The 26,428-nt window shown below is 43.1% G+C and overlaps 1 protein-coding gene across 1 annotated transcript in view; it reads right to left on the bottom strand.

Annotated features, from left to right (window-relative positions):
- The window catches only part of SUSD1 (sushi domain containing 1), a 127,684-nt gene that overhangs the window by 78,573 nt on the left and 22,683 nt on the right, over positions 1 to 26,428 (bottom strand). Inside the window, exons 6-7 of the mRNA XM_010843579.1 lie at positions 12,388 to 12,567; positions 107 to 204 (exon numbers count right to left, since the gene is read on the bottom strand). Coding sequence (XP_010841881.1) covers positions 107 to 204; positions 12,388 to 12,567 — 278 coding nt within the window. The remainder of the gene's footprint in view (positions 1 to 106; positions 205 to 12,387; positions 12,568 to 26,428) is intronic.

Below are 26,428 nucleotides of genomic sequence, written 5' to 3' on the forward strand. Positions count from 1 at the left end.
AGCTATTTGATTGAGAAGCACTTCCGGAAGCAAGTTCCTCTGACTCTCATTCCCATGGTAACCATCTCTGCCCTGGCAGAAAAAAAAAGGAGTTCACTTCACTTACCACATATTCGATCTTGGAGTTTATTCTTCCTGGGTTTATTTGCCACCTCACACAGGTGTTATTAAACACTGACACCTCTTTAATTTCTATAATTATTTCTAAAAGAAAAAAAGAAAGAATCCACTCAACAAAATGCATCAAAAGACTTTAGAAAAATCTTAATGGCCAGCCCATTAGAGGGCATGACTTTGTTTACTTGCCCAGCTGGTCTCTCTGCTGGTCACCATTCACACTAGGATTCAGAAACCAAATCAGCAGTTCAAGCTATCCCAGGCCGATCACCCAATTTAACTTTATCATGAGTGAGCTCGGCCCATGACCTGATGTGGAAGAAAAGGCTGAGAATTCCCTTAAGTACGAGTGAGAATTCTAGCCTGTGATTGGTCTGACAGGCCACTGGATGCCACTGGCATTCCATTCCTGGGGGAAGGAAAGGGACCCAGAGCCGAGCCCTGAACCTTCCCTGCAGCTGCGCAGGTTAGACCAGCTTCCGGTTCCCTCATCCCACCGACTGATGGAGCGTTTTGATCGCCAGGTCACTCCTGTTCCCAGGAGGGAAATGACACAGATCACCACCCATGACCATTCTTCAGGAGCAGCCCGTTGCGGGTAAGCTAAATAAATTCTCCACGAGGTCCCTGGAACCATTTAAACCTGATTTATCAGGAAGCCACTAATTTCTTTAAGTTGTTCTGTTTCTTTTAAATATTCTGCATGTGGCGGCGGTGGGTGGGTGACCAATTGAAAGGGTAGCATTGAAACATACACATTACATATGTAAAATAGATTGCTAATGGGAAGTTGCTGTATATCACAGGGAGCTCAGCGCAGTACTCTGACAACCTAGAGGGGTGGGATGGGGTGGGAGGGAGGCTCAAGAGGGAGGGGACGTATGTATACTTATGGCTGATTCACATTGTTATATGGCAGAAGCCAACACAATATTGTAAAGCAATTATTCTCCAATTAAAATTTTTCAAATAAATAAATATTCTGTACATATTTCATGTAATAAATTTAGCAATGTGGGAAACTGTATTATGGCCTTGGGTCCTGAGATAACAGTTTCCAATGAACCTATTAAATGACTTAGGAAGTTGTTCAGATGAGAATGGGGAAAGGACTTAGCTTTTTCTCTATTTAACAAATTTCCTGCAGATAAGTAAAACTATTTTTACTTGCAGCTGACATGCTCTTGTCTAAAAAAAGTCTTAAGGAATTCACACACACACACACACACACACACACAATTAAAGCTAAGAAACAACTTCAACCAGGTAGCAGGATACAAGGTCAATGTACAAAAAGCAATTGCATCCCTGTCCACTATTAAGGAACAAGCCAAAGATGAAATTTTAAAAAAACTCACTTACAACAGCATCAAAAGGAATAAAATTCCCTGCAGGTGAAAGTGAAAGTCGCTCGGTCATGTCTGACCCCATGGACTGTACAGTCCATGAGATTTTCCAGGCCAGAACCCTGGAGTGGGTAGCCTTTCCCTTCTCCAGGGGATCTTCCCAACCCAGGGACCGAACCCAGGTCTCCCACATTATAGGCAGATTCTTTATTAGCTGAGGCACCAGGGAAACCCAAGAATACTGGAGTGGGTACCTATCCCTTCTCCAGCAGATTTTCCCAACCCAGAAGTTGAACCAGGGTCTCCTACATTGCAGGCGGATTCTTTACCAACTGAGCTATCAGGGAAGCCCTATTTCCTGCAGGTAGGAGTTACCAAACTATCACCTCTAGAGGAGAGAATCAACATCTCACCAAAGGGGAATATTCCCCAGCCTACATTCAAGCTTCCCCACTGAAGCAGATGCCCCTTATGGATGTTTTAGACCCTCTCAGCTCACATGCCCCTTGCTCCTGCCCTGTCTGAGCTTTGACAACATGACCATGTCTTGTCTCCCAGGCTGGGGTTTCCCTGCTGCATGTGCAACCTGGAAGTGGGGGGAATGGACACTTTCTGAAAGACAGGAAGTACTGGAAAAATCTGCCCCTTACTTTTCTTCCCCTTGTGGCGAAGCTCCCCCAGGGCGCTGCTACACTGATGGAGCGATCACGTGCACTCAGTAAGGACCAGGGCAACAAGGAATCCTCATGCTGGCTTGGCTTCCTTCCCTGCTCTGCCCACCTCAGCCTTCACTCCTGCTTCCTGGGGTGTGTGTGTGTGTGTGTGTGTGTGTTAGTTGCTTAGTCATGTCAGATTCTTTGAGACCTCATGGACTGTAGCCTGTCCAGGCTCCTCTGTCCATGGGATTTCCTAGGCAAGAATACTGGAGTGGGATGCCACTGCCTTCTCCAGGGGATCTTTCCAACCCAGGGATCAAACCCATGTCTCCTGCATTAGCAGGCAGATTCTTTACCCCTGAGCCACCTGGGAAGCCCCATTTCTTCATACTCAGAACCAATGCTACCTTTAGATAGACCCTAATCTACTGACCCCCTTGCCCATGGAAGATTTTATATCTTTACTAAATCACCCAATCAGCAGCACTGCCGAGATTTGATGTCACACTTGACCTGGTCATGGGTAAGCCCAGTCAGCTGACAGTAAGTGGGAATAAATGCAGGCAGGAAGAGGAAAAGAGGCAAATTTCTGGAGAGACCCCAGAGGATCAAGTGTGCCCATCTACTGCACTCCTGGGTCACTACATCAGTGCATCTTCCTGGAGCACAAATAATTTGAAATCAAAGAAATATTCCAGGTGTGGACATGGGTACTCTGATGGATGCAAAGATTCAATCCATTCACTTCCTTGGGTAGCATGATGATGACACTGGCAACAGTCTTTTGTCAGCTTGAAAAAGTCCCAAATATTCCCAGCCCCTTCCCTCTCCAGCCCGTCAAAGCACAGCGTTCTAGACTCTTCTGTTCACTCCCACAGCCCCTGACACTCACCCCCTGGTCCAGAAGGAAAAGGAAACACCCCACTCCTCACCTTGTCGCTGAGTTGCCATTAAAGCATACTTCCTTCCCACTCGGGACCCTTTGCCACCCAAGCAGAGATTAGAAAGGGGACATGAGGCAAAACCAATACAATATTGTAAAGTAATTAGCCTCCAATTAAAATAAATAAGTTTAAATTTTTAAAAAAGTTCTAACCCTGTTATCCTAAAATGTAAAAAAAAAAAAAGAAAGGAGACATGAAAGTTTCCTTTCTTGTTCTTCCTTTTTGCTCATTCACTATGACAACCACAAATGACATCTCAGAAACGCCATCTGCCTCCAGCCTGTGCCCTGCGCTCTGCACAGATGGGACCCAGATCTTTTTGTAGGGAGGTCAGCTATTTCATCCCAAGGAGTAGTTGAACAAAATTCAGTTGCTCTTCCCTCCAGGTGTCTACACACCAGCTGGAAAGACTTCTTTGTAAATGTTACAAAGATATTAAACATCTACATTCATGCTGCCCTTTTAAAAGAGATGACTTGGGAGGCTACACCTTCATTCTAATAGTACTGAAAACTTAAAATACTTTTGGAAGTTCTCTTTGGATCTGAGTCCAGGGCACTTTATTCACCATTGACCCTTAACTAAACCATCATTGAATGCCAAACATCCTCCCCTGCCAGGCACTGGGCTCATGATCAGAAGGTAAGTCTTTCCCTGAGGAACACTGTGTCTAATGGAGGAAGCTAACACACAAGCAGATAAATCATGATTCCATCAATATCAGAACAAAGTTACACACAAGTACCACAGGGTATCGAGAAAGAAGCCACCACTCTCACTGGAAGAACTGGGGAAGCCAGCTTCATGGAGGCCATGCAACCCTTCCCGGCTTCAGGGCTTAAGAGTGGGGAAGACATCTAAGCAGGTCCGAAGTCCTAGGTGTAACCTGTATGGACAGTTTCAGAGTGGTAATATGTAACATGCTGGAGAGGAGGAGGAGGGGCAGCAAGGTTTCAGAAAGAGAACAGGATCAGACTTGGGAAGACCTGTGCACCAGACTAAACACACTTACTCCTACCAGCCATGGAGAGCTAAAAGCAGGAAGATGGTGGGGACTTTTTTTTTTTTTTAAGAAAGATACCTCTGGAGGAGGAATTCCCTGGTGGTCCAGTGGCTAAGACTCTGAGCTTCCGATGCAGGGACACAAGCTCAATCCTTGGTTGGGAAACTGAGATCCCACGCTGCGTGGTGTGGCCAAAATAAAAATTTTTTTAATTAAAAGAAAAAAAAATAACTCCGGTGTGTTTTGAAGGAAAACTGGAGGTCACAAGGAAAGAATTTGACCCCCTTTAATCAGTGATTCCAATACATCAAACACTGACATATGGGTCTTTATAAACTTGATCACATCTTCACAGTAGTCATGGGAAGCAATCATAAAGTCAATTATAGGTGAACATTTACTGAGTTGTTACTATGGACCAGATGTTATCCCTGGTGGCTCAGACAGTAAAGCGTCTGCCTACAATGTGGGAGACCTGGGTTCAATCCCTGGGTCAGGAAGATCTCCTGGAGAAGGAAATGGTAACCCACTCCAGTATTCTTGCCTAGAAAATCCAATGGTCGGAGAAGCCTGGTAGGCTACAGTCCATGGGTCGCAAAGAGTCGGAGATGACTGAGCGAGTTAAAAGGTAAAAGGTACTATGGACCAGATAGTGTGGACAGAAGCAGTAAGCAGTCAAGTCAGAATTCAGAACTAGACCCACCAGACTCCAAAACCCAGAGCCTCTGCACTGAAGAAGTTACTCAGCAAAAAGGTGAAAATATGGAATCAGGCATTGCCTTGAAAACCATAAGCAATAGTTTCTCCTGAAGGAGAAGCAATAGGAGATGAGTGATAAGGCGTCTAGGCTGACTGCCAGTCTCAAAGCCTGAGAGTCTGAATGGATTGCCTTCTACTGCTCTCATGAGAAACATGGGAGGAAGAAGAAGGCATTTGTGAGCAAGGAACTAATGAATTATGCTTAGAACATGCTAAGTCTGAGTTAATCTATCTAGGTGAAAAACTTTCTTGAAGGTCATCATCAATGTGTGGCTGGCAACTGAAGCTCTGGGTGCAGGTGACCCACCCCCGTCCAACGTGGAGAGTGGGCAGCACAACAGCAGGGGACTAAGACACATGGAAACCCAAGGGGAAATCAGAGGACAGAGCGACACGGAAGGAGGTCAGTGGTTGGCGAGGACAGTCTGATGCCTTGGGAGTCAAGGACACAGAAGATCTGCAGTCATGTCTGTTTCCTCAAAAGTTATCTTGCTTCCTTCCCACCGAACACCCCAACCTTCTCAACCCCACCCAAGAAGAGTGCGGAGCAAAACATGAGGCACCAAGGGCTTGATCTCTCACCCTTCTCGCATGTGGCTCTTTCTCTCCCAAAGGAGGGCACACGGTTCCATGATCAGACTTGAGGTCTGACTGGAGAGAGGCAGGCAGAGCAGATCTCTGGCTTGTCCAGTTGTAGGACACTTAGGCCTCCCCAGCTTTAAACAAAGGAGGCCCCCACACCATCCAAATGAACTCTACATTGAACCTTGAGAACAAAAGCCTTCACTGGTGATAAAGTACCTTTGCTTTGCTTTAGATTCTGCATGTGGCCCATGGTTGCTTGTGTGTATAAATGTACATATATATAAAGACATGTATTTTAGCATTCTATTAGCATTTAGTATTTCTCTGTGGTACTCGTCACATTTGTAACGACTAATTTTGTAATTAGTTGTTTAACATCTAAGTCTATCTCTCCTGAGGGCTTGGACCATGAACAGAATTGATGCTTTGGAACTGTGGTGTTGGAGAAGACTCTTGAGAGTCCTTTGGACTGCAAGGAGATCAAGATTCAGGAAATCAACCCTGAATATTGGAAGGACTGATGCTGAAGCTGAAGCTTTAAAACTTTGGTCACCTGATGCAAAGAACTGACTCATTGGGAAAGACCCTGATGCTGGGAAAAATTGAAAGCAGGAGAAGGGGACGACAGAGAATGAGATGGTTGGATGGCATCACCGACTTAATGGGCATGAATTTGAGTAAGCTCCAGGAGATGATAAAGGACAGGGAAGCCTGGCATGCTGCAGTCTATGGGGTCACAAAGAGATGGACACAACTGAGCGACTGAACAACAACAAATCTCTCCTGAATGTGAGCTCTATAACAGCAAAGACAAACAAGGTCTATCTCTCTATCCCCAGAAACTAACACAGTTGGTTGGATGCAGATATTTTTAAACTATTTATCATTTGGTTGATTGATTAAATAGATGGATGAATATATGGATAAATGGTGGGCAATGCTAAGTGTTATAAAAAGGTTAAAAGGAACAAGGATTGATGCTACAAGATGAATTTGACGGTTAGGTGATCATTAAGAAACCCTGGTGAGAGAACCACAGTGTACTGGGGTGTTGGACGCCTGATTCTCCTGCAGGAGAGACTGAGACAAGAATGGGGTGGGAGGGACAGAGTCAGTGAGCACACCCCGCTCTCTCAGAAGCCCCATTGTGGGCAGGGCCTGGTCTAACGTACTCAATTTTGGTTTCCAATTTTATATCCATGTTCTTTATTTTTGAAAACAGTAAAAGATCCTACCAAATAAATTCAGGAGACCCTAGCAGATGGTCAAGCTGGAGGTCATTTCTAGATGAAAACAGTACCTGATTTCAAAACTAACATGACCAATCTTCCAGTGTGCTGCATTAAACTACCTTCAAAGGCCATCCCAGTTGGATTACAAAACAGAAACATTTTGATAATAGCATCATTGAAATGAGAGTACGGCTCCCTCCCCAAGGTGACAATGTTAAACAAAGCGTGTTTGCTTATAAGAGTTCTGCTGTGCTTCCTGTTTGATTTTAGTCTTTGCGTGTTAAGCTACTTCAGTCGTGTACGACTCTTTGCAACCCTATGGCCGGTGGCACTCCAGGCTGCTCTATCCTGGGATTCTCCAGGCAAGAATACTGGAATGGGTTGCCATTTCCTCCTCACGGGAATCTTCCTGACCCAGGGATAGAACCCACGTCTCTACATCTCCTGCACTGGCAGGCCAGTTCTTTGCCACCAGTGCCAGCTGGGAGGCGCTTTCAGTCTTTAGGGTCGCATAAAAGAGGCAGAGCAGCATGACTTAGAGTATGCTTTTCTAAAATGCTTCATACACTTTAGGATGCATTTTGCTGACACCTGAATACATTCCTATAGGCTCGCCTGGTATTGACTTTTGAAAAAAACGAGGTGTTAACATCAAATTCATGCTATCACATATATTACAAAGTGTCCTTGGTCAATAAATTTAAACTACAAATTTAAGTTTTAAATCTAAGTTGTTTAAAGAAACATTAAATAACCAATACTTTTCCTCTGACAAACTCTGTCAGGGTGATCTACAAATAGTTCAACCTCGGGAAACTGGTAGGAGACAGATCTCGGGCCTCAAGACCTAAGTTCAAATCCTGTCTCTGCCATTTACTAGTCACTGAATGACCCTGTGAAAGTTGTTTCACTTTTACGAGTCTCAGATTACTCATCTATGAAATGAAAATATCAATACTTATTTCACCAGGTTTTTCTGAGGCCACAATGAAACCAAGCATCAAGGCTCCTGGCAGAGCCGTGGGTGTCTAAGCTGGTGTGTGATCGATGGCAGCTGTAATGCCTGATGGTCTAACATTATGTATGTAAACAAATTCCAGGCATGTGGCTATTTGCATGTGCGCCCATTTATTCCGGCTGACCTTTCTCTCCTATCTGAAATATGTCAAGCTGCAAGTGAGCACTCACTGGGCTGAAGAGCAGCATCAACAACAACAAAAGTAGGAGGAGCAGAAGCTAACAGGAGGCCTGGAAGCATTTGAACTCCAGTGCCTGAGTCGGGTGAGGGACTCAGAGAGGCTCCCAGCAGTCAAACGGTCTGCGTTTCAATAGAGACGCTGCTCTTCTAAGAGCCTGGAGTGAGTGAGCATCAACTTCATAATTATTAACTCAGATTCTAAACATAAAAAGCCAAATGACCTGTGCAGAATGAAAGCCAGGGACAGTCTTATCAAGAATGAATCAGTCTCTTTGATCTTGAGGTAAGCCGACTCACTGAACATCAAGCTTCCACCTGGGGTTTTTCCAGACACCAACATAATTGCCTAATTCTCGGCTGTCTGGAGTTTCCAGTCTAAACTGGCCTTAAAAAAAAAAGGTCCCACCACCTTGCCAGAGTTCATACTCCATTCAAAACGTATACAGTTCTAACTGAATCACTGTGCTAGACAGCAGAAATCAATGCAACATTGTAAATCAACTATACTTCAATACATTTTTTAAATATATGTGTTTCTAAGCTACTAGTCCAAATAAGCAGGGACTTCAAAACTATTTTTAACTAAGAACAACCCAAGTAAAATGAGAAATTATTCCACCCAATTTGGAATTAAATGTTCAAGTATAAAACAGAATGGAAACAGAGGACCAGGGTAAAAGGTATTCACGGGTTAGGCAGAAAAGTAGAAAAAAATTGGAGAAAAAGTGAACATTGAGGAGGGTAAATACAAAATACACAGAAAGAGGTAAGGCAGAAGCGGGTGGTAGGAAGAAACGGGTGAAAAATAGGAAAAAGAAGAAGGGAGGGGCAGCTGACAAGAGCCGTGGTAATCAGCCTCTCTCACTATAGTTCCAGAACCGTCTCCTACCTACCCACCCAGCGATCCTGCGCATTGTGCCATGAATTAATCAGCATGTAAATCGCCCCCTTTATCTGCGGAAATTGAATTTAGCTGCCAATCTTGATTGAGGGCATAGAGGCCTCCTCAGAGAAAGATCACAGCTCTCAGGGAGAATGCCTTTTCTCTTCTTAAATCAAAGCTTGCATAAGCCCATGGAAACAGCTGCAGCTGGAGCCACAGACATTGTGAAAGGTGGCAGGCTGAGGTCGGTAATTATAATTAGCAGTTACATAACATGTTTGTTCTTCAAAGTGCTCTACAAGCATCAGCTAATTAATAGCTTACTATGCCCCATGCAGATCCACTGGTTTTTCAGGGAGTGACTAATCCTAGTGCTCCCACTGAATTCTGAATGGTGGGGGCACAAGCAGCTTGAGCCTTGCAGAAATTGGCTAAGGGTCCTGAAGCTACGCCCAGCTCTCAGACCCAGTGACTCCACAGGTAGCCCTGGCCCAAGACCACCTCCCCGATGTTGAATTCAGCCATCCACGAGGCAGCTGCCTCATTTCCTCCAAATAACTTAGAGGTGCTGTTGGAGAGGCAGTCATTGTTTGGGAAGACTATCAGTCTGGTTTGAAACGGCATTAGCTCTTCTCAATGTTTCCAATGATGAAGACGGGAACTCTGGAGTCCTTGATGTTAGTTACAGGTTTGCCCTCGCTTCTCTGTGAAGTTGGACAAGTCAGTGGGACCTAAGAGAAGGCTGATCGACATCTCTGGGTTCCCATCCAAGTCTACCCCTCCTTGTTGCTATGGCTGCAATCTCTAACCTACATCCTGCTGCAGTAGTGGTATAGATAACTAAATGTGGAAAATGCATGGCGCAGACATGGTTTCAGCAACAGGACTGAGTTCTTCATTTTCTCCAGGGTTCTTTACCCAAGGGTTTCAATATTAAATGTATATTTGTATGTGCATTTCTTTGGAGAAAAATCTGTTTACTCCATTGCCCCATAAATTCCAAAAAGATAGTGTCCAGCAAAGTACCCCACACACAATGTACGCTAAATAAATATCTATTGAATGAATTGATAGATTTCTTCAAATCCCAGTCCCACAAATGGCCATAAACCCTTCCTCTATGGACAAATAATAACCTGCAGTCCATGTGTTATATTTGCTCATGCTAGACTTCCCTTTAGAAAACTTTCATTGACAACTCAAGCAGAGACATTACTTTGCCAACAAAGGTCCATCTAGTCAAGGCTATGGTTTTTCCAGGAGTCATGTATGGATGTAAGAGTTGGAGTATAAAGAAAGCTGAGCACCGAAGAACTGATCCTTTTGAACTGCGGTGTTGGAGAAGACTCTTGAGAGTCCCTTGGACTTCAAGGAGATCTAACCAGCCCATCCTAAAGGAGATCAGTCTTGAGTGTTCATTGGAAGGACTGATGTTGAAGCTGAAACTCCAATTCTTTGGCCACCTGATGCGAAGAGCTGACTCATTTGAAAAGACCCTGATGCTGGGAAAGATTGAAGGCAGAAGGAGAAGGGGATAACAGAGGATGAGATGGTTGGATGGCATCACCAACTCAATGGACATAAGTTTGGGTAAACTCTGGGAGTTGGTGATGGACAGGGAGGCCTGGCGTGCTGAGGTTTATGGGGTCACAAAGAGTCAGACACAACTGAGCGATTGAACTGAACTGAACTGAAGACACTCTGCCATAATTCAACTGCAAGTCAATCCAGAGACCCAAACCAAAGCTACCTTGGGATTTCACTCTTCAGAGATCTGTCTTCAGAGCCAAGCAAGTCAACATCTAGAAACAAATTACCAGAGTCATTCAAGACTTCTGCTGCTGCTACTAAGTTGCTTCAGTCATGTCCGACTCTGTGCGACCCCATAGACGGCAGCCCACCAGGCTCCCCCGTCCCTGGGATTCTCCAGGCAAGAACACTGGAGTGGGTTGCCATTTCCTTCTCCAATGCATGAAAGTGAAAAGTGAAAGTGAAGTCGCTCAGTCATGTCTGACTCTTCAAGACCCCATGGACTGCAGCCTACCAGGTTCCTCCGACCATGGGATTTTCTAGGCAAGAGTACTGGAGTGGGGTGCCATTGCCTTCTCCCATTCAAGACTAGGTGACAACAATTTGTCACACCCTGGGCCAACTATCACAAGCCTAAGAATCACTGCCTTTCCCCATCTTGTTTCTTGGAGGCCAAGGTGAAATAAAGCATGTGGAAGTCTATACTTCTGACTCATGAGAGGATCTGCTTCAAATCATGCTGATAATTTCAGTAAAAGACCTAACATGTGCACAGTGGTTTAAACTTTGAAATGTTCCCTGTAGATTATCTCATTTGATTCCCTCTCAACAACTATTTGAAGTAGGAAAAACAGGCTATATTTCCCCCCTCTTACAGACTAGGAAACTGAGGCTCTAAGAGAATAATGCCTTATGTGATGACACACAGCTGGCACAGGGGACGGCTAGAATTTGAACTGAAGTCTCAAAACCTCTTTTCACAGGTAATCCCATTTGAGGGAATATATCAAAAGAATTGTGAACTTCCTAGGTGGCGCTAATGGTAAAGAACCCGCCTCCCAAAGCAGGAGACGTAAGAGATGCAGGTTTGATTCCAGGGTTGGGAAGATCCCCTGGAGGAGGGCATGGCAACGCACTTCAATATTCTTACCTGGAGAATCCCATGGACAGAGTAGCTGGTGGGCTACAGTCCATGGGGTCGTAAAGAGTCAGACACAACGGAAGAAGCTTAGCACAGCAGGCACATCCAAAAGAATTCAAATCAAGGTCTCAAAGAGATATTTGTAAGCCCGTGCTCAGAGAGGCATTCGTCTCAATAACCAAAAGGTGGAAGCAACAGAACTGTCCATCAACAGATGAACAGATAAGCATAATGCATATATAAACACAGCAGAATATTATCATTCAGCCAGAAAAAAGAAGGAAATACCACCATTGGCAACAACATGGATAAACCTGGAGTACATTATGTTAAGGATCATAAGCCAGCCACGGAAGCATAAATACTAATGGTTTTGCTTACTTGAGGTCAATTAGCCAAACTCATACAAACAGAAAGCAGAATGGTGGTACCAGAAGCTGTGGGGAGTGGGAAAATAGGGAGTTACTCTTTAATGGATACAGACTTTCAGTTTTACAAGATGAAAAAGTTCTGGAGACTGGTTGCACAATGTGAAAATAGTTAACACCGAAAAAGCGTTAAGATGGTAGATTTTATGTTGTGCATATTTTACCACAATTAAAAATAAACATTAAAAACCTCGCTATACATGACACCACCTTTTCTCTGAAAAGCTGTCAACATGTGCTTAATTAGGACTTTCAAGTAAGCCCCCCTGTGAAAATGGTTCATAGAGAAAAGTCTCTCAGCCAACCAAGCAGAAGAGATAGGAGTCACTGTGATTTAAGGTGAGTTTCAAAAGACAAATGCATATTGTTTTCTATCCAAATTATTTTCCCAATCCACCCTTTAAATCTTCAGGGTTCGGCTGACAAATCTAAAGCCAAGTGCCCGCTGGGGTAAAGGCATGGCTAGGTGCAGTGCTCAGAGCAAGCAAGCAAAGGCTTTAGGTTCCATGCTCCTGCTAGCTAGTTACCTCCAGGAGACAGGAGCCCTACAGGATGGGGGTTATACCTGAACATGTCGAAGCACTGGTTCTCCAGGTGCCCTTCTCTGTGCAAACGGAAGTGATCTTTCCTCCAGGGCTCTCAAAGCCCTCTAGACAGACATAGTGAGCCACGCTGCCCAGTCTGGAGCTGTGATTCCCCTCTAGGATCGCGTGCTGCACTTCTGGAGGGCGGCCACAGTCAATCTCTGCAATAAGAAGTAGGACGGCATTTGTTATGACCCATGACTTCCATCCCATAATTCACCTTTTAGAAATAAACATTCATCAATGATAGAGTCCAGTCATATGGGATAAGGAAAGATATTAACCCCATCAAATAATTCAACAGCAGATACATAACATAAGATTGTTCAGAAGTAAAGAAAATGGAGTTCTCTGAGCTTAATGAAATTTACAAACATGTATATATAGAAAACATTCTAATTATGAGATTATTTATACTATAGAGAACTCCTTGGTCAATGAAAGAATCCATCTCAGGGTTCTTTTAAACACTAAGATTTTTCTGCTATCTTTATCTTCAGGTCATTAACTCCTGAGTAGATAATAATATAACTGTAGATTTTTTGGCCAACTGAAGAATAAACAAAATACATACAAAATCTCCGAACTTTTTAAAGGAAATTAACAGGGAAAGTTAATTAACATTCAATGTAGATGCACCTTTCAAAGGGAAAAAAATCAGCTACATAGAGGGAGACAAGCCTGGATTTATAAAATGAATATGAATTTCTTCTCTGCAACTCTGACTACTGGAAGACACTGGAATACTTACAGAGAACAATCTGAAGGACAAGGATTACGACATTGCCATTTTAGACCCAGCCAAACTCTGCCTCATAGAAGAATAAAAGAGTCACTTTCGGGTATTTTACGATTCTTAAAAAATCTACGTGTGTACCTTTTCTGGCAAAAAATTCAAAAATAACTTCAACCCAATAACAAAAGTGAATCAGAATAAACACCCTAAGCAAAGAGAAGGATGGGCCTTTAGAAGAAACACAAGAATGAAACAAGCAGGATGTACAGATAAGTCTCCACAATCATTTAAGTGTGATGTAGAGCTTGACAGACCCAGCAGTAAAGAGTTAGTCTCTGGTCAGCGCAGATACAAATCCTGAGCAGTTATGGAACCAGAATGAAGTGGTCATTAAATAAAGCCTCCAATCCTGTCCACCTCTCAATTCCCATGTCTGCCCACAGAGATTTGTTCCCTTCTCGTACATGTTGGCCCAACATAAAACCTCTTGGCCCTCAGCATATCTTCCCAATGTCAGATCTTTCAGCCTGTATACTGGCCCCAAACATTCCAAGATGTGAGTATATTTGTGTGTACATGAGCAACCAGCTGAACAGGTGGTTAACGTTTCCTAAGACTGCCCAGACACTGTAGACATCTAAAACAGCCAGTTTAAGGCAGGGTTCGGTTACAGCAGGAAATTAGAGGGATCATCAGTGAATAAATTGAGGGTATAGATTTATGTAGGTCTATGGGCTTCCCTGGTGGCACAAACAGTAAAGAATCTGCTGCAATGCAGGAGACTCAGGTTCAATCCCTGGGTCAGGAAGATACCCTGGAGAAGGAATTGGCAACCCACTCCACTACTCTTGCCTGGAGAATATCATAGACAGAGAAGCCTAGCAGGCTGCAGTTCATGGGACTGCAAAGAGTCGGACATGATTGAGCAACTAACTTTGACTTTCTTTCATCGAAATCGAAGCTGGAATTCTAAACTGCACATCAGAGAGGTTTGAAAAGGAATCTGATAACCAGACCTCTGGATTAGGGGTGAGGCATAGATACTAAGGGCTTTCCAGGGGGCACAGTGATAAAAAAAAATCCGTTTGCCAGTGCAGGAGATACAGGCGATGTGGTTTGATCCCTGGGTCTGGAAGATCCCTGGAGGAGGCCATGGCAACCCACCCCAGTGTTCTTGACTGGAAAATCTCATGGACAGGACTTAGCAACTGAGCACAGCATATAGATACTAAAGGTATAAAGGTATAGAAAAAAATTAAATTGACTTTCATCTTGGACATGACCAAGAATAATGGAAGGCACGGTGGCTTTAGTTGGGACTACAAGATTCTTTTTTAACTGATATTAATAGATAAGAAATCAATAGCTTGGTCTCTAGGGACTCAGATAGATGCCCAGGGATAGGCAACTTGGACCCAACTCTGTGCCTTCCCATCTCAGAGCTATTCAAGTTGGACAGTCCCTTGGCAAGAGATATTTAGAGAGGATTAAACACATGGTTCTAAACAACAGCTATACAGTCTAAATCACCTAGGGAGCTTTTGAAAAAAATCACACAATGGAGTGTCTCTCTCTCTCTTTCACACACACACACACACATACACCACCATCACCCAGAGACAACTCTTCTGAATGAGTAGTAGTTTGTTGGGTTCTTGGTATCCACATTTCTACAAAGCTGCAAATCTGATCTGTATGCACACTCACAGGTGAGAACCTAAATTAAACAGTGGTATGAATGGCTACCCCTTGACATCACACGCATCCCAAATGGGCCTCAAGTATCTAACATTACTACTTCACAGTAACCCTCCATAGTAGAGACCATTTCCCTCATCTTACAGGTAAAGTGACTTAACATGGTTAAATAAAACATCCAAAGTCACATGGGTAATCGTATGATGGTTAGAAGCCGAATCCACATCCATCAGATTCCTACAACCACTGCCTCTCAGGAGCAGCTCCATCTTTGAAAATCTATAGCATATGCCCCTTTCTATCACCTTCCACCTTGCTCACTTTCTCTCTCCTCAGATTACATGCTTCCTCCCTCAAACCTAGCAAAATCCTTCCCAATGAAGAAACTGCTCTATGACTAATAGAGGGATCCCTTCTTCCTCTGAGCTTCCGTGGCCTGTGTTCATTCATTCACTTACTCATTTATTTATTGAGCACCTAGTATATGTGAGACAGTATGCTATACACTACAGCAGTGGACAAAATGGATAAGATCACTCCCCTCAGAGAACTTAGGGAGAGAATAATTGGACAAAAAAAAAAAACAAAAAACCAACAAGGTAATTGCAGATGGTGGAACATGTTAAGTAGGAGGAGGGATAATGTGATAGGATGGGGAAGACTTTTTACACAGAGTGGTCAGGAATAGTTTGAGCTCTTGGAGGAGGTAGCATCTGAGTTAGGACCTGCAGGATGAGAATGAGCCTGTCATGTTCAGGATCAGAGGAAGAACATTTCAATCAAGTGAAAGAGCCAATGCAAAGACCCTGTGGTGAGAAAGTTCTTGATGTGTTCCAGAAGGGGAAATGCGGCCTGTTGGCTGGAGCACAGTCAGCAAGGAGAAGTGGCATGAGATGACGGTGCAGAGAAGAGCAGAGACGGTCACAGAGGGCCTTGTAAGCCTTAGGAAAGAGCTTGGAGCTTATGAAAAAGCAGCTGAGTGCCATGCGAGGGCTTTGAGCAAGGGAATGAGATAATCTGACTTAGACTTCTAAAAGACCATTTTGAATGTTAGGTAGAGAACAGGAATAAAAGGAGAGGTGAGTCAGGGTCTAGAGCAGAAGTCCAACAGAGAGAGATGAGGTCTTAGATGCACTTGAAAGGTCATGATGGAGATGGAGAGAATGGGATGGATTCTAGGTGTATACAGGAAGCAAAATAAGATTCCTGGTGACAGTTAGATGTGAGAATGAGAGAAGAAGTAGAAACAAGGATAATTATTTATCTGGGTCTTCCTTGGTGGCCCAGTGATTTTTTAAGAATTCGCATGCCGATGCAGGGGACATGGGTTCAATCCCTGGCCCAGGAACTAAGATCCCACATGTCATGGGGCGACTAAGCCTGTGTGCCACAGTTCCTGAGCCTGTGCTCGAGAGCCTGTGTGTCGCAACTACTGAGTTCTGCAAGAGCAACTTCTGAAGGCCAAGGGCCCTAGAGCCCGTGCTCTACGACAAGAGAAGCCACAGCCATGAGAAGCCAGGGCACCGTAACAAGAGAGTAGCCGCTGCTTGCTGCAACTGCAGAAAGCCCACAGGCCCACAACAGAGGCCCAGCGCAGCCAAAATATACTAAATAAATAATTTGTTAAAAGAATGTTTATACGGTTCATCTGACCTTTATTTCCTGCTTGAGGATTTAGTGGGGTTCTTTTATGACTATGTCTTCCCAAATACATGAACAGTTCCTAAAGGAAAGAAGCTTTGTCTTATAATCTCTTGCATCCTCACAATGCCTACTTACATTTGCACGTTTTCAGATCAGATCAGTCGCTCAGTCGTGTCCGACTCTTTGCAACCCCATGAATCGAAGCACGCCAGGCCTCCCTATCCATCACCAACTCCCGGAGTTCACTCAGACTCATGTCCATCGAGTCAGTGATACCATCCAGCCATCTCATCCTCTGTCGTCCCCTTCTCCTCCTGCCCCCAATCCCTCCCAACATCAGAGTCTTTTCCAATGAGTCAACTCTTCATATGAGGTGGCCAAAGTACTGGAGTTTCAGTAAATAATAAACAGTTGCTCATTGGTAGCTTGCTACTACTTCATCGTTGTTCAAGATGCAATAAATATTATTTTGGGGCTTACTTTGTAGTCAGTGGTTAAGAATCCACCTGTCAATGCAGGAGACATGGGTTGAATACCTGATCCAGGAACTAAGATTCCACATGCCTTGGGGCACCTACGTGCCAAGCTCATGTGCCACGACTCCCGAAACCCGCACACCCTAGAGTCCATGCTCCGCAGCAAGAGAAGGCCACGCACTACAACTGAGAGAAGCCCCCGCTCTCCGCAGCTAGAGAAAGCCCGAGCACAGAACCAAGGTCCAGCGCAGCCAAAAATAAAAAAAAGAAATCTTTTTCTAAATGTTACTTTGTTATGACCAGAGCCCCGGAGGAAGGAAAAACACATTAGTAAATTGTAAGGACCGATAACAAGACAGGAGCACATCACCTCTATATTTTTTACCTAACAGAGGTAACTCACACCTACCAAACACCAAATAGATGAAAGCTGAGAAAAAGGCCCACAAAAACTATCATTCTTTTAACGGTGAATTCTGGGAATGTTTTTTAAACCACAATAATTTTAATCAAAAATTTTAATAATTTTAAAATAGCATGCACCAAAATCCAACTAAACATAAGGTAGTCTCTTCCATATATACAATCTTATTTATTTCTCATGGAAAACCCTACTGCAAGGTGAATGTCTTATTCTCACGTAGGTTACAGATACAGAAATGGAGGTCCGAAGAGTTTAAGTCACATTCAAAAGTTACTTCACTATTAAAAGATAGAGCCAGTATTCAAAGCATGGTTTTTGTGATCCTGAAGTCCAGGTTCATTCAATCCAGGCAGCCTCACACTGAAGGGGTTCATTCTAGGCTCTGACTTTATAGGTTAACCAAAACCTCAGAAGAAAAGGTTGCATGAAAAAACATTTCAATCAGTCCACAATGGTTCTATGACAATTCCCTCTACTTAACCATAGCAAGGGGCTTCCCCGGTGGCTCAGGCGGTAAAGCATCTGCCTGCAATGCAGGAGACCTGGGTTCGATTCCTGGGTCAGGAAGATCCCCTGGAGAAGGAAATGACAATCCACTCCAGCACTCTTGCCTGGAAAATCTGATGGACGGCGGAGGCTGATAGGCTACAGTCCATGGGGTTGCAAAGAGTCGGACACGACTGAGCGACTTCACTTTCACTTTCAACCACAGCAAGAGAGTGGCTGGAAATGGATTTCCCCTGCCACTGTACTTGCCTGAAGCTTTCTTGGTACTGACATTTAACCCTGGGTCTGGCCAGGTCTTATCTGGAACATAAGCCCATCATAGATGTTGGCATCATGCTGAGATGGTGGCCACTGCCACTTCTACTCAGGCCAAATGGGACCCAAGAAAGCCAGTGACCCTGATTAAGACATATTCAAAACTCAACCCAACAGAGATTACAATTGATAATAAAACTAGCATTGTCACAAGGAAAGAAGCCATTTAAAAACAGTTAACATCCAAAGGAAAGAAAAAAACTAAGCGGCACAGATTTTGTGTTGCATATGCACAGGGGTGTTCATTAAAGCACGCGTATCTCTGGGTAATTATATTGAATCTGCAGCAGGAATACAGTCATCTAATTATGAATGTGGCTGGGAATTTTTCCTTAGTATCTTATTATCTGTGATTTTATTCAAATAATCAACTTCAAAATAGGTCTCCCTGGGGGAAAACCTGTTATGCCAGTTTCAAAGATCACACTGATATTGTAACTCTGTTTCATATCTTAAAGGTAAAAATGCTTATCCACCCTTTAATATTCTACCCAAGAAAATGTTCCAGAAGGAAATTTGTTTGATGAAAGGTATAGGCAATTTATGGCATCTAATCAACAACTTACTGTATCAGCAATAACTGTTGTTTATTATACACATCAGCAAATAATGTGATTGATGATAGCAATAACAGTGTAATATAAGGCTTAATTTAAGACTGTTTTAGAGACCAATAAGTACCAAGCTGAGAAAGAAAAAAAAAATGACCAATAATGTCCACAAATTGAGGCAGACATCTTGCCAAATGCTGAGGGAATGAATGATTGACCTATTCTACTTATTAATATTGACTCCCCCCCCAAAAAAAGAAAAACCTTTTTTACTTTTTTCTTCCCAGAAAAATAATTATTTCTTATTCCCAGAAAAATAAACTACTAAATGAAAAACTCTAGCAAAAGGGCAGCTACACGGATGAAAATGAAAGAAAATCACATTAAAGTCAATTTTCATGTTTACCCAGAATAAGTCCCTTACTGTGCCCGAGTACCAAATCAGGGACTTTCCAGGTGGCGCTAGTGGTAAAGAATCTGCCTACTATTGCAGGAAACTAAGAGACAGGGATTCAATCCCTGGGTTGGGAAGATCCCTTGGAGGAGAGCGTGGCAACCCACTCCAGTATTCTTGCCTAGAGAATCCATGGACGGAGAAGCTTTGTGGGCTACAGTCCATAGCAAAGAGTCAGGCATGACTGAGCAACTAAGCACGCAGCATGCAGTATCAAATCAGAAGCTTTATAACACGTGGAAATTAGTGTGACATGATAGGTTGTAAGGGCCCGAGCAGTCCAGGTAGGTGAATGCGAGTCTACACTACATTCATGCTCTAGATCAGATAATTCAGCACTTACACCTATACTCTTCATTTATAAAACTGTTCTCTTCTCCTCTTAACAGTAAGCTCTTTGTGAGCTATATCTATATCCTATATATTTAGAATATCCCCTATAGTCATGTGAGCTATTAATATTATTATGAGCATTAATTTTGGTGAAGTTTAGTGGGTTCCAGCATCTTCCTGTTAACAGTTTTCAGCAGTTAGCTCTGATTTTACTGCTCTCTCAGGAGAAGATGAAGCACACTCCACCATCTTGAACCAGAATTCTGGTGAAGTTTATATGTAAGAAATATAAATGTAGCCTTATGACAAAGTTTCACCCACTTTATGACATGTTCTGAATCTGGCCAAATATAGTTAATTCACAATCACTTGGGCATTAAACTACATATATATTTGATGCTGGGGTTGAAATCTTAACATCGCAATATGAGAACTTGAATTCAGAAAATCATATCACAATCATCCAAGGGAAATGGGAGGGTTACATAATCCCATGAAGCACATTCTTATAAGCAGCTTATGAACTGCTGTCACTGAACTCATTAGTACCAAAAAGTCTACTTGCCCTTAAGATGGTAGAAAGAAAAAAATTACTTTTTAGTGGATTTTGTATTCTGAAGTCTCCCATGAACTTTAACCTCAATATTTATCCTTCAGATCATATCCACAGATCATTTGGAGGGAAAAAAATTTTTTTCCATTTCACATAAAAACACTTATTGTCAACAAATAGTGTCTAATATGGAAACAGGTAGAATCTGAAAACTTCAGAAACATCAGAGGAGGTGATAGGGTAGGTAAAAGCGTGAGTGCTGGAAGGAAAATGAAAAAGTTTATCAGTATATTTCTTATAGAGATCTTCCACTTGTAGAGGTGAAATGGTTTTTGATGCTTTGAGCTAGCTGCATAACGATCTTTTTTCAAAAAATAACACTAAAACTGTTCTAGCTGTAAATAGAACACATGGATCAAAAACCAATAAATAAGGTAAAGTGAAAGCTAAAAAATTTTAGACCTTCCCATTTTATAGTAGGATGTTTCAGAAAGACCTAGAATTTTTGTTAGAAAAATTACCAGCCACTCCTGTCTAGATTATAACTCTCATATTCTGATGGCAAACACTTACCCAGCAGCTATTCTGCATCAAGCACAATGCCAAACACTTTTAATCATTATCTCCTTAAAACGTAATAATAACTCTAGAGTGACAATAATTTCTCCCCCTTCAACAGAAGGCAGCTGGAGTTTGGAGAAGTTTAGAGGTGGTGATGGAACCACTGAGCAGCTTAGCCAAAATTCACACAAGACTTTCTGATTCTAGAGTTCATGTTTCATCACCCTGAGTCTTGTCAATGTCATTATTCATTTTGTATACTCACGTGACTCCAAACATTTGTACGTGATGTTTAATGGCATTTACTTGGCAAAAGGATCACACAAAAGATTTGTTGCACGCAGCCAGTATAAGTCAAGACAGTTTTTAAAGATCAATAGGGAGACTTCTTTGGTGCTCCAGAGGTTGAGAGTCTGCCTGCCAATGCAGGGGACATGGGTTCGATCTCTGGTCCAGAAAGATTCCACGTGCTGTGGGGCAGCCAAGCCTGTATGCCACAACTATTGAACCTGTGCTCTAGAGCCCTCAGGCTGCAACAACTGAGCCCATACGCCACAACTGCTGAAGCCTGTGCACCCTAGAGCCTGTGCTCTGCAACAAGAGAAGCCACCTCAATGAGAAGCCTGTGCACGGCAATGAAGAGTAACTCCTGCTCGCTGCAACTAGAGAAAGCCTGCAGGCAGCAACGAAGATCCAGTCATAAATAAATAAATACATTTTTTAAATTTAAATAATTTTTTAAAAAATTGGCTTCCCTGGTGGATCAGACAGTCAAGAATCTGCCTGCAATGTGGGAGACCTGGGTTCGATCCCGGGGTTGGGAAGATCCCTTGGAGGAGGGGATGGCTACCCACTCCATATTCTTGTCTGGAGAATTCCATGGAGAGAGGAGCCTGGCGGGCTATAGTCCATGAGGTCGCAAAGAGTCGAACACGACTGAGTGACTAACACTACTTTAAAAAAAAGTAAATTTAAAAAAAAGATCAGTATGCAGTGAGGACCCAGAAAATCAGTTTCAAAGGAGCAAAAAGTCCCATCACCCGGAACACAGATGCTAAACACAAAGTGTGTGACCACGCCCTCCTCTCTCACCCAGGTAGAGGCATCAGGAGCTGATCTCAGCGCTCTTCCCTGCTAAGTCTGGGTGTGGTCGGTCCCAGAATCCTCACACACTACTAAAAATTCAGAGACAGCAGTGCGGTGAAACTTGTCCGCCACTCCTCCCCTGAAGGCAGTCATTTGTATTCCAACTTATGCCAAAGCTTTTTCAAACACTCCCCAACTGTGTAGAGATGAGATTGGGCTCCACAAAGAAAATCTTAAAAGATGAAGCGTTGACTCAGCAACAACATACATCCCTCTGGGTGGGTTCAAGACCACACTGGGCAGGAAGGTAAGTTTGCCCCAGCGTCTCTCTCCTTCTAGAGCCCTCCAGCCTTTCACCATTGCCTCCCACCTCCAGGGCTCACTAAGGCTTGCTTGTATATGGAATTTGCCTTCTGGAAAGGTGCTTCGGGTTTTCAACTTGATGTCTAAGCTGGTGACATAAGGTAAGTCATTTCCTTGCTCTAGCTCTTAATGGGAAATGATACCCATTATTAGTTGTAAATGGAATATTTATGAAATGGGAAATAAAGCCAAACTAGTTCCCTTATGGTTCAGGTGGTAAAGAATCTGCCTACAATGTGGGAAACCTGGGTTCAATCCCTGGGTTAGGAAGATCCCCTGGAGCAGAGAAACTCTACCCACTCCAGTATTCTGGCCTAGAGAATTCAACGGACCATGGGGTTACAGTCCATGGGGTTGCAAAGAGTTGGACATGACTGAGCGACTTTCACTAAAAAAAAACAGTAACCACCTCAGAAGGCATTTCTAAAAAGCAAGCGAAACAGTGTTTAAGCAAAACCTTGTAAACCTTCAAGCTCTGGTTCAGCTGTGAGTAGACTTTCGAAACCATGTCCCACCTTTGTTAACCAACTCAAAGAAGAAACCCTGCCTCTGCAATCAGCCCACAGGATTGTGCCATCCATCCTGGAGGCCACATGTGTGGAGATGGGGAAACCAAGAGTCAGCCCCAGAGCCTTGTTTGTGGGTTAGCAAAGCACAGAAATGTCATGCCAGGTGAGAAGCAGGCATGAAGGTGCAGAAGACAGAGTAAGAAGATGTGGAATCAGGAAAAGAGGAGACCAGGATTTAGGCAAGGCTCAGCCACAGGATAAGCCAGGACGTGGTTCAGAAGCCAATTCCACTATGTCTGCCATCATCTCTGCAACCTTTTGGGGGAGGTCTGGGGTGCTTCCACAGGCCTTAGGTATGCCAGTCACTGTGCCAGGAGGCAGAGAGATGATACTGAAGAAGATGCATGCTTGATGTCCTCCCAGACTGATTTTTTATCAGTCTGTCCCATAAAAATAATAATAAACAACACACTTACATCCTAAGCAACAGGATGTCAGAAATGACATCAAAGCTGAAATTTGAAAGATGAAAAGGAGCTTGCTGTGCAAAAAGTACATAGCCTCCCTCAACAGATGAATGAAGAAATAAAATGTGGAGTGTACGTACAATAGAAAATTATTCAGCCTGAAAAAGGAATGACGTTCTTCAAAAGGTACAAACTCCCAGTTATAAAATAAATAAGTACTTGGGATGAAATGTACAAAGTGATAAATTGACACCACTATACATTATATATGAAAATTGTTGAGAGTAAATCCTAAAAGTTCTCATTACAAGGAGAAAAACTCATTTTTCTACTTCTTTTTTTTTTAATGGAAACATCCAGTGTGTAGCTTCTATGTATTTATTTAGCTGACCTGTGAGATGTTAGTTTTCTGACGAGAGATCAAACCTGGGCCGCCTGTGGTGAAAGTGCCGAGTCCTAACCATTGGACCACCAGGGAATTCCCCTCATTTTCTATTTTTTTAATGTCGTATCTGTGTGTGACAATGAATCGGCACTAAATTCACAGTGACAATCATTTCATGATATGGTGTATGTAAGTCAAATCATTATGCTGCACACCTTAAATTTATACAGTGATGCGTGTTAATTACATCTCAATGAAACTAAAAGGGAAAAAAATGAATGAAGTTTTATACATGCTGTAACATGGATGAACCTTGAAAATATTATGTGAAGTCAAATAAGCCAGACATAAAAAGACAAGTATTGTATGAGTCCACACATATGAGGTAACTATAACACAAATTCACAGGGACAGAAAGTAGAATCGAGAGAAGGAATGGGGGATTCTTTTTTAATGGGTATAGAGTTTCTGTTTTGGATGATGCAAATGGACAGCAGCGATGGTTACACACACTGTGAATGCACTTTATGCCACTGAATTGTACGTTTATAAATGGTTTATAAACGGCTAAAATGGTGAACTTTATATTATGTGTGGTCTACCACAATAACAATTTTTTAAAGCAGATTGGCAATTCTTTCAAGTAGAGAGAAAAGGCCTTGAAGCTGGTAAGAGACATACTGGTTGGGAGAGAATATTGGGAGACATAACCCGTACAGAAACACAAAAGGACCAGACCCATGTTGGCTTTAAAATCCATGGTTATGGAACTTCCTTGGTGGTCTAGCGGCTAAGACTCTGCGCTCCCAGTACAAGGAGTCTGGGTTTGATCCCCAGTCAGGGAACTGGATCCTGCATGCCACAACTAAGAACCCATACAGCCAACTAGATAAATTAAACAAATATTTTTTTAAAAACCCATCGTTAGGCGTAAGGATCTTACTCTAGGAGTAGTGGCCATTTCACTGTTTTTAGAGGAGTTTTAAGCAAGGAGAAGCAAGCATAGAAGTGGATTCTTAAGGGACTATTCAGTACCAGAAACACTCTGGTGAGAACTCCCAGCCCGAAAGGAAGATAAGGCCCCAAAAAGGATGGGAACAAACCTAGATGGTCCCAGAACCCTCAACTGGTCTACCTACACTGCTAACCACTGTCTCTAGACACTTGCACAGGAAGCAGACTACCCAAACGGAAGAATGCAAATGCCACCTCATCCTTGACCCGCCCCGTCTCTCCATCTGAACTCTCTAAGTTTCTACCCATTTTTCTTACATGATACTTAAGAATTCACTCTTATAGAATAGTTCCTGGTGTACCTGGTTTTTCTCCTTCCAGATTCCAGACTTGCCTAGGCACAGGATCTATCAAGTATAGCGTCAGATCTGGACTCTGGATTTGTTGCTAATGATAACGTGGTTAAAGTGACTCCCTCACCTTGCTCCTGGCTTGGCTGAATTTTTAAAAACTCAAATTCTTTAAGCTGTCCCTTACAACTGGCACCTTTTCTGAAAATTAAGAATAATAATAATAATAGCAAAATAAAAGCTATGACAAACCTAGACAGCCTATTAAAAAGCAGAGATATCACTTTGCCAATGAAGGTCTGTCCAGTCAAAGCTATGGTTTTACCAGTAGTTGTATACAGGTGTCAGAGTTGGACCAGAAAGAAGGCTGAGCACCGAAGAATTGGTACTTTAGGACTGTGGTGCTGAGAAGACTCTTGAAAATCCCTAGGACAGCAAGGAGATCAAATCAGTCAATCCTAAGGAAATCAACCCCAAATATTTGTTGGAAGGACTGATGCTGAAGCTGAAGCTTCAATACCTTGGCCACAGATGTGAAGAGCCGACTCACTGGAAAAGACCCTGATGCTGGGAAAGATGGAGGGCAGGAGAAGGGGGCAATAAAGGATGAAGTGGTTGGATGGCATCACCAACTCAATGGACACGAATTTAGCAAACTCTGGGAGACAGTGAAGGACAGGGAAGCCTGGCGTGCTGCAGTCCATGGGGTGAGAGTCAGACATGACTTAGAAATTGAACAACAAAGGAAATGCAAGCTAGAGATTGTCTTTTCCAGAGAGATGCTGGAAATGTGTGATGGACGTCTCCACAAATTCTTACCTATTTTGGAAGATGTCATCTTCCCTTCCATCATCCACTTCTGAGGACTGCTTGAACAGGGAACTTATGTCACAGCCCCCCTCCATCCCCCCTAACCAAAGCAGCAGCAGAGCCTCCAGTAATTGGGAGAAGGCAAACAGCAGGACCCGCCAACTGTACCTTCTCTGGTGGGGAAGTCCATCATCAGACATACACGCTGCCATCTGGACCACACAGCTGCTCCTTTCATAAGTACCTGCTCTTCAGCATCCAAGTTCACAGTTTGCTAGTGTTTTCAGTGGAATTCCCAATTCCTGTGGCTTCATAACACTCAACTAAAAATACAGTGCCGGCTGGCACAGGGCCCAGATTCTGGAGCCCCATAGAAGACTGAAGAAGGATAAATATGAAGGCATGAGCTTAGACAGAAAGCACAGCAGGGCGAAGCCAGTGGCCATGTGGTGCCGCGGGGGAGGGTGTCAGCAGGCACAGGGAACAGCTATTACCGGAGGGAAGGAAGAAATGAAGGCCCGCTAAGTGACAGTTCTTTGGGGAATGGAACAAGCACTCTTCTCTAAATTAACTTTCTATATTCTCAGTTCAATAATCTGGATGACGACTGATTTTCAAAGTAATACGAACTGTCTTATATGAAGTTTCTTACGTAAATCTCTAGGGAGTTCTTTGACATGCATTATGGCACATTTTAATCTCAGTTCTGTATTTTAATTGATCCACAGAAAGACAATGTGAGAACTAAAATGTACTTTTAGAATTTCTTAACCCCCAGGATGACAATTATCAGAGTTCGTTAGAGCCTGAATGGCAAATCAGAATATCAAAAGGATTAACTTAGCC

The sequence above is a fragment of the Bison bison genome, unplaced genomic scaffold (genome assembly GCF_000754665.1).
Source record: "Bison bison bison isolate TAMUID 2011002044 unplaced genomic scaffold, Bison_UMD1.0 scf7180017864183, whole genome shotgun sequence".
Lineage (NCBI taxonomy): Eukaryota > Metazoa > Chordata > Mammalia > Artiodactyla > Bovidae > Bison > Bison bison.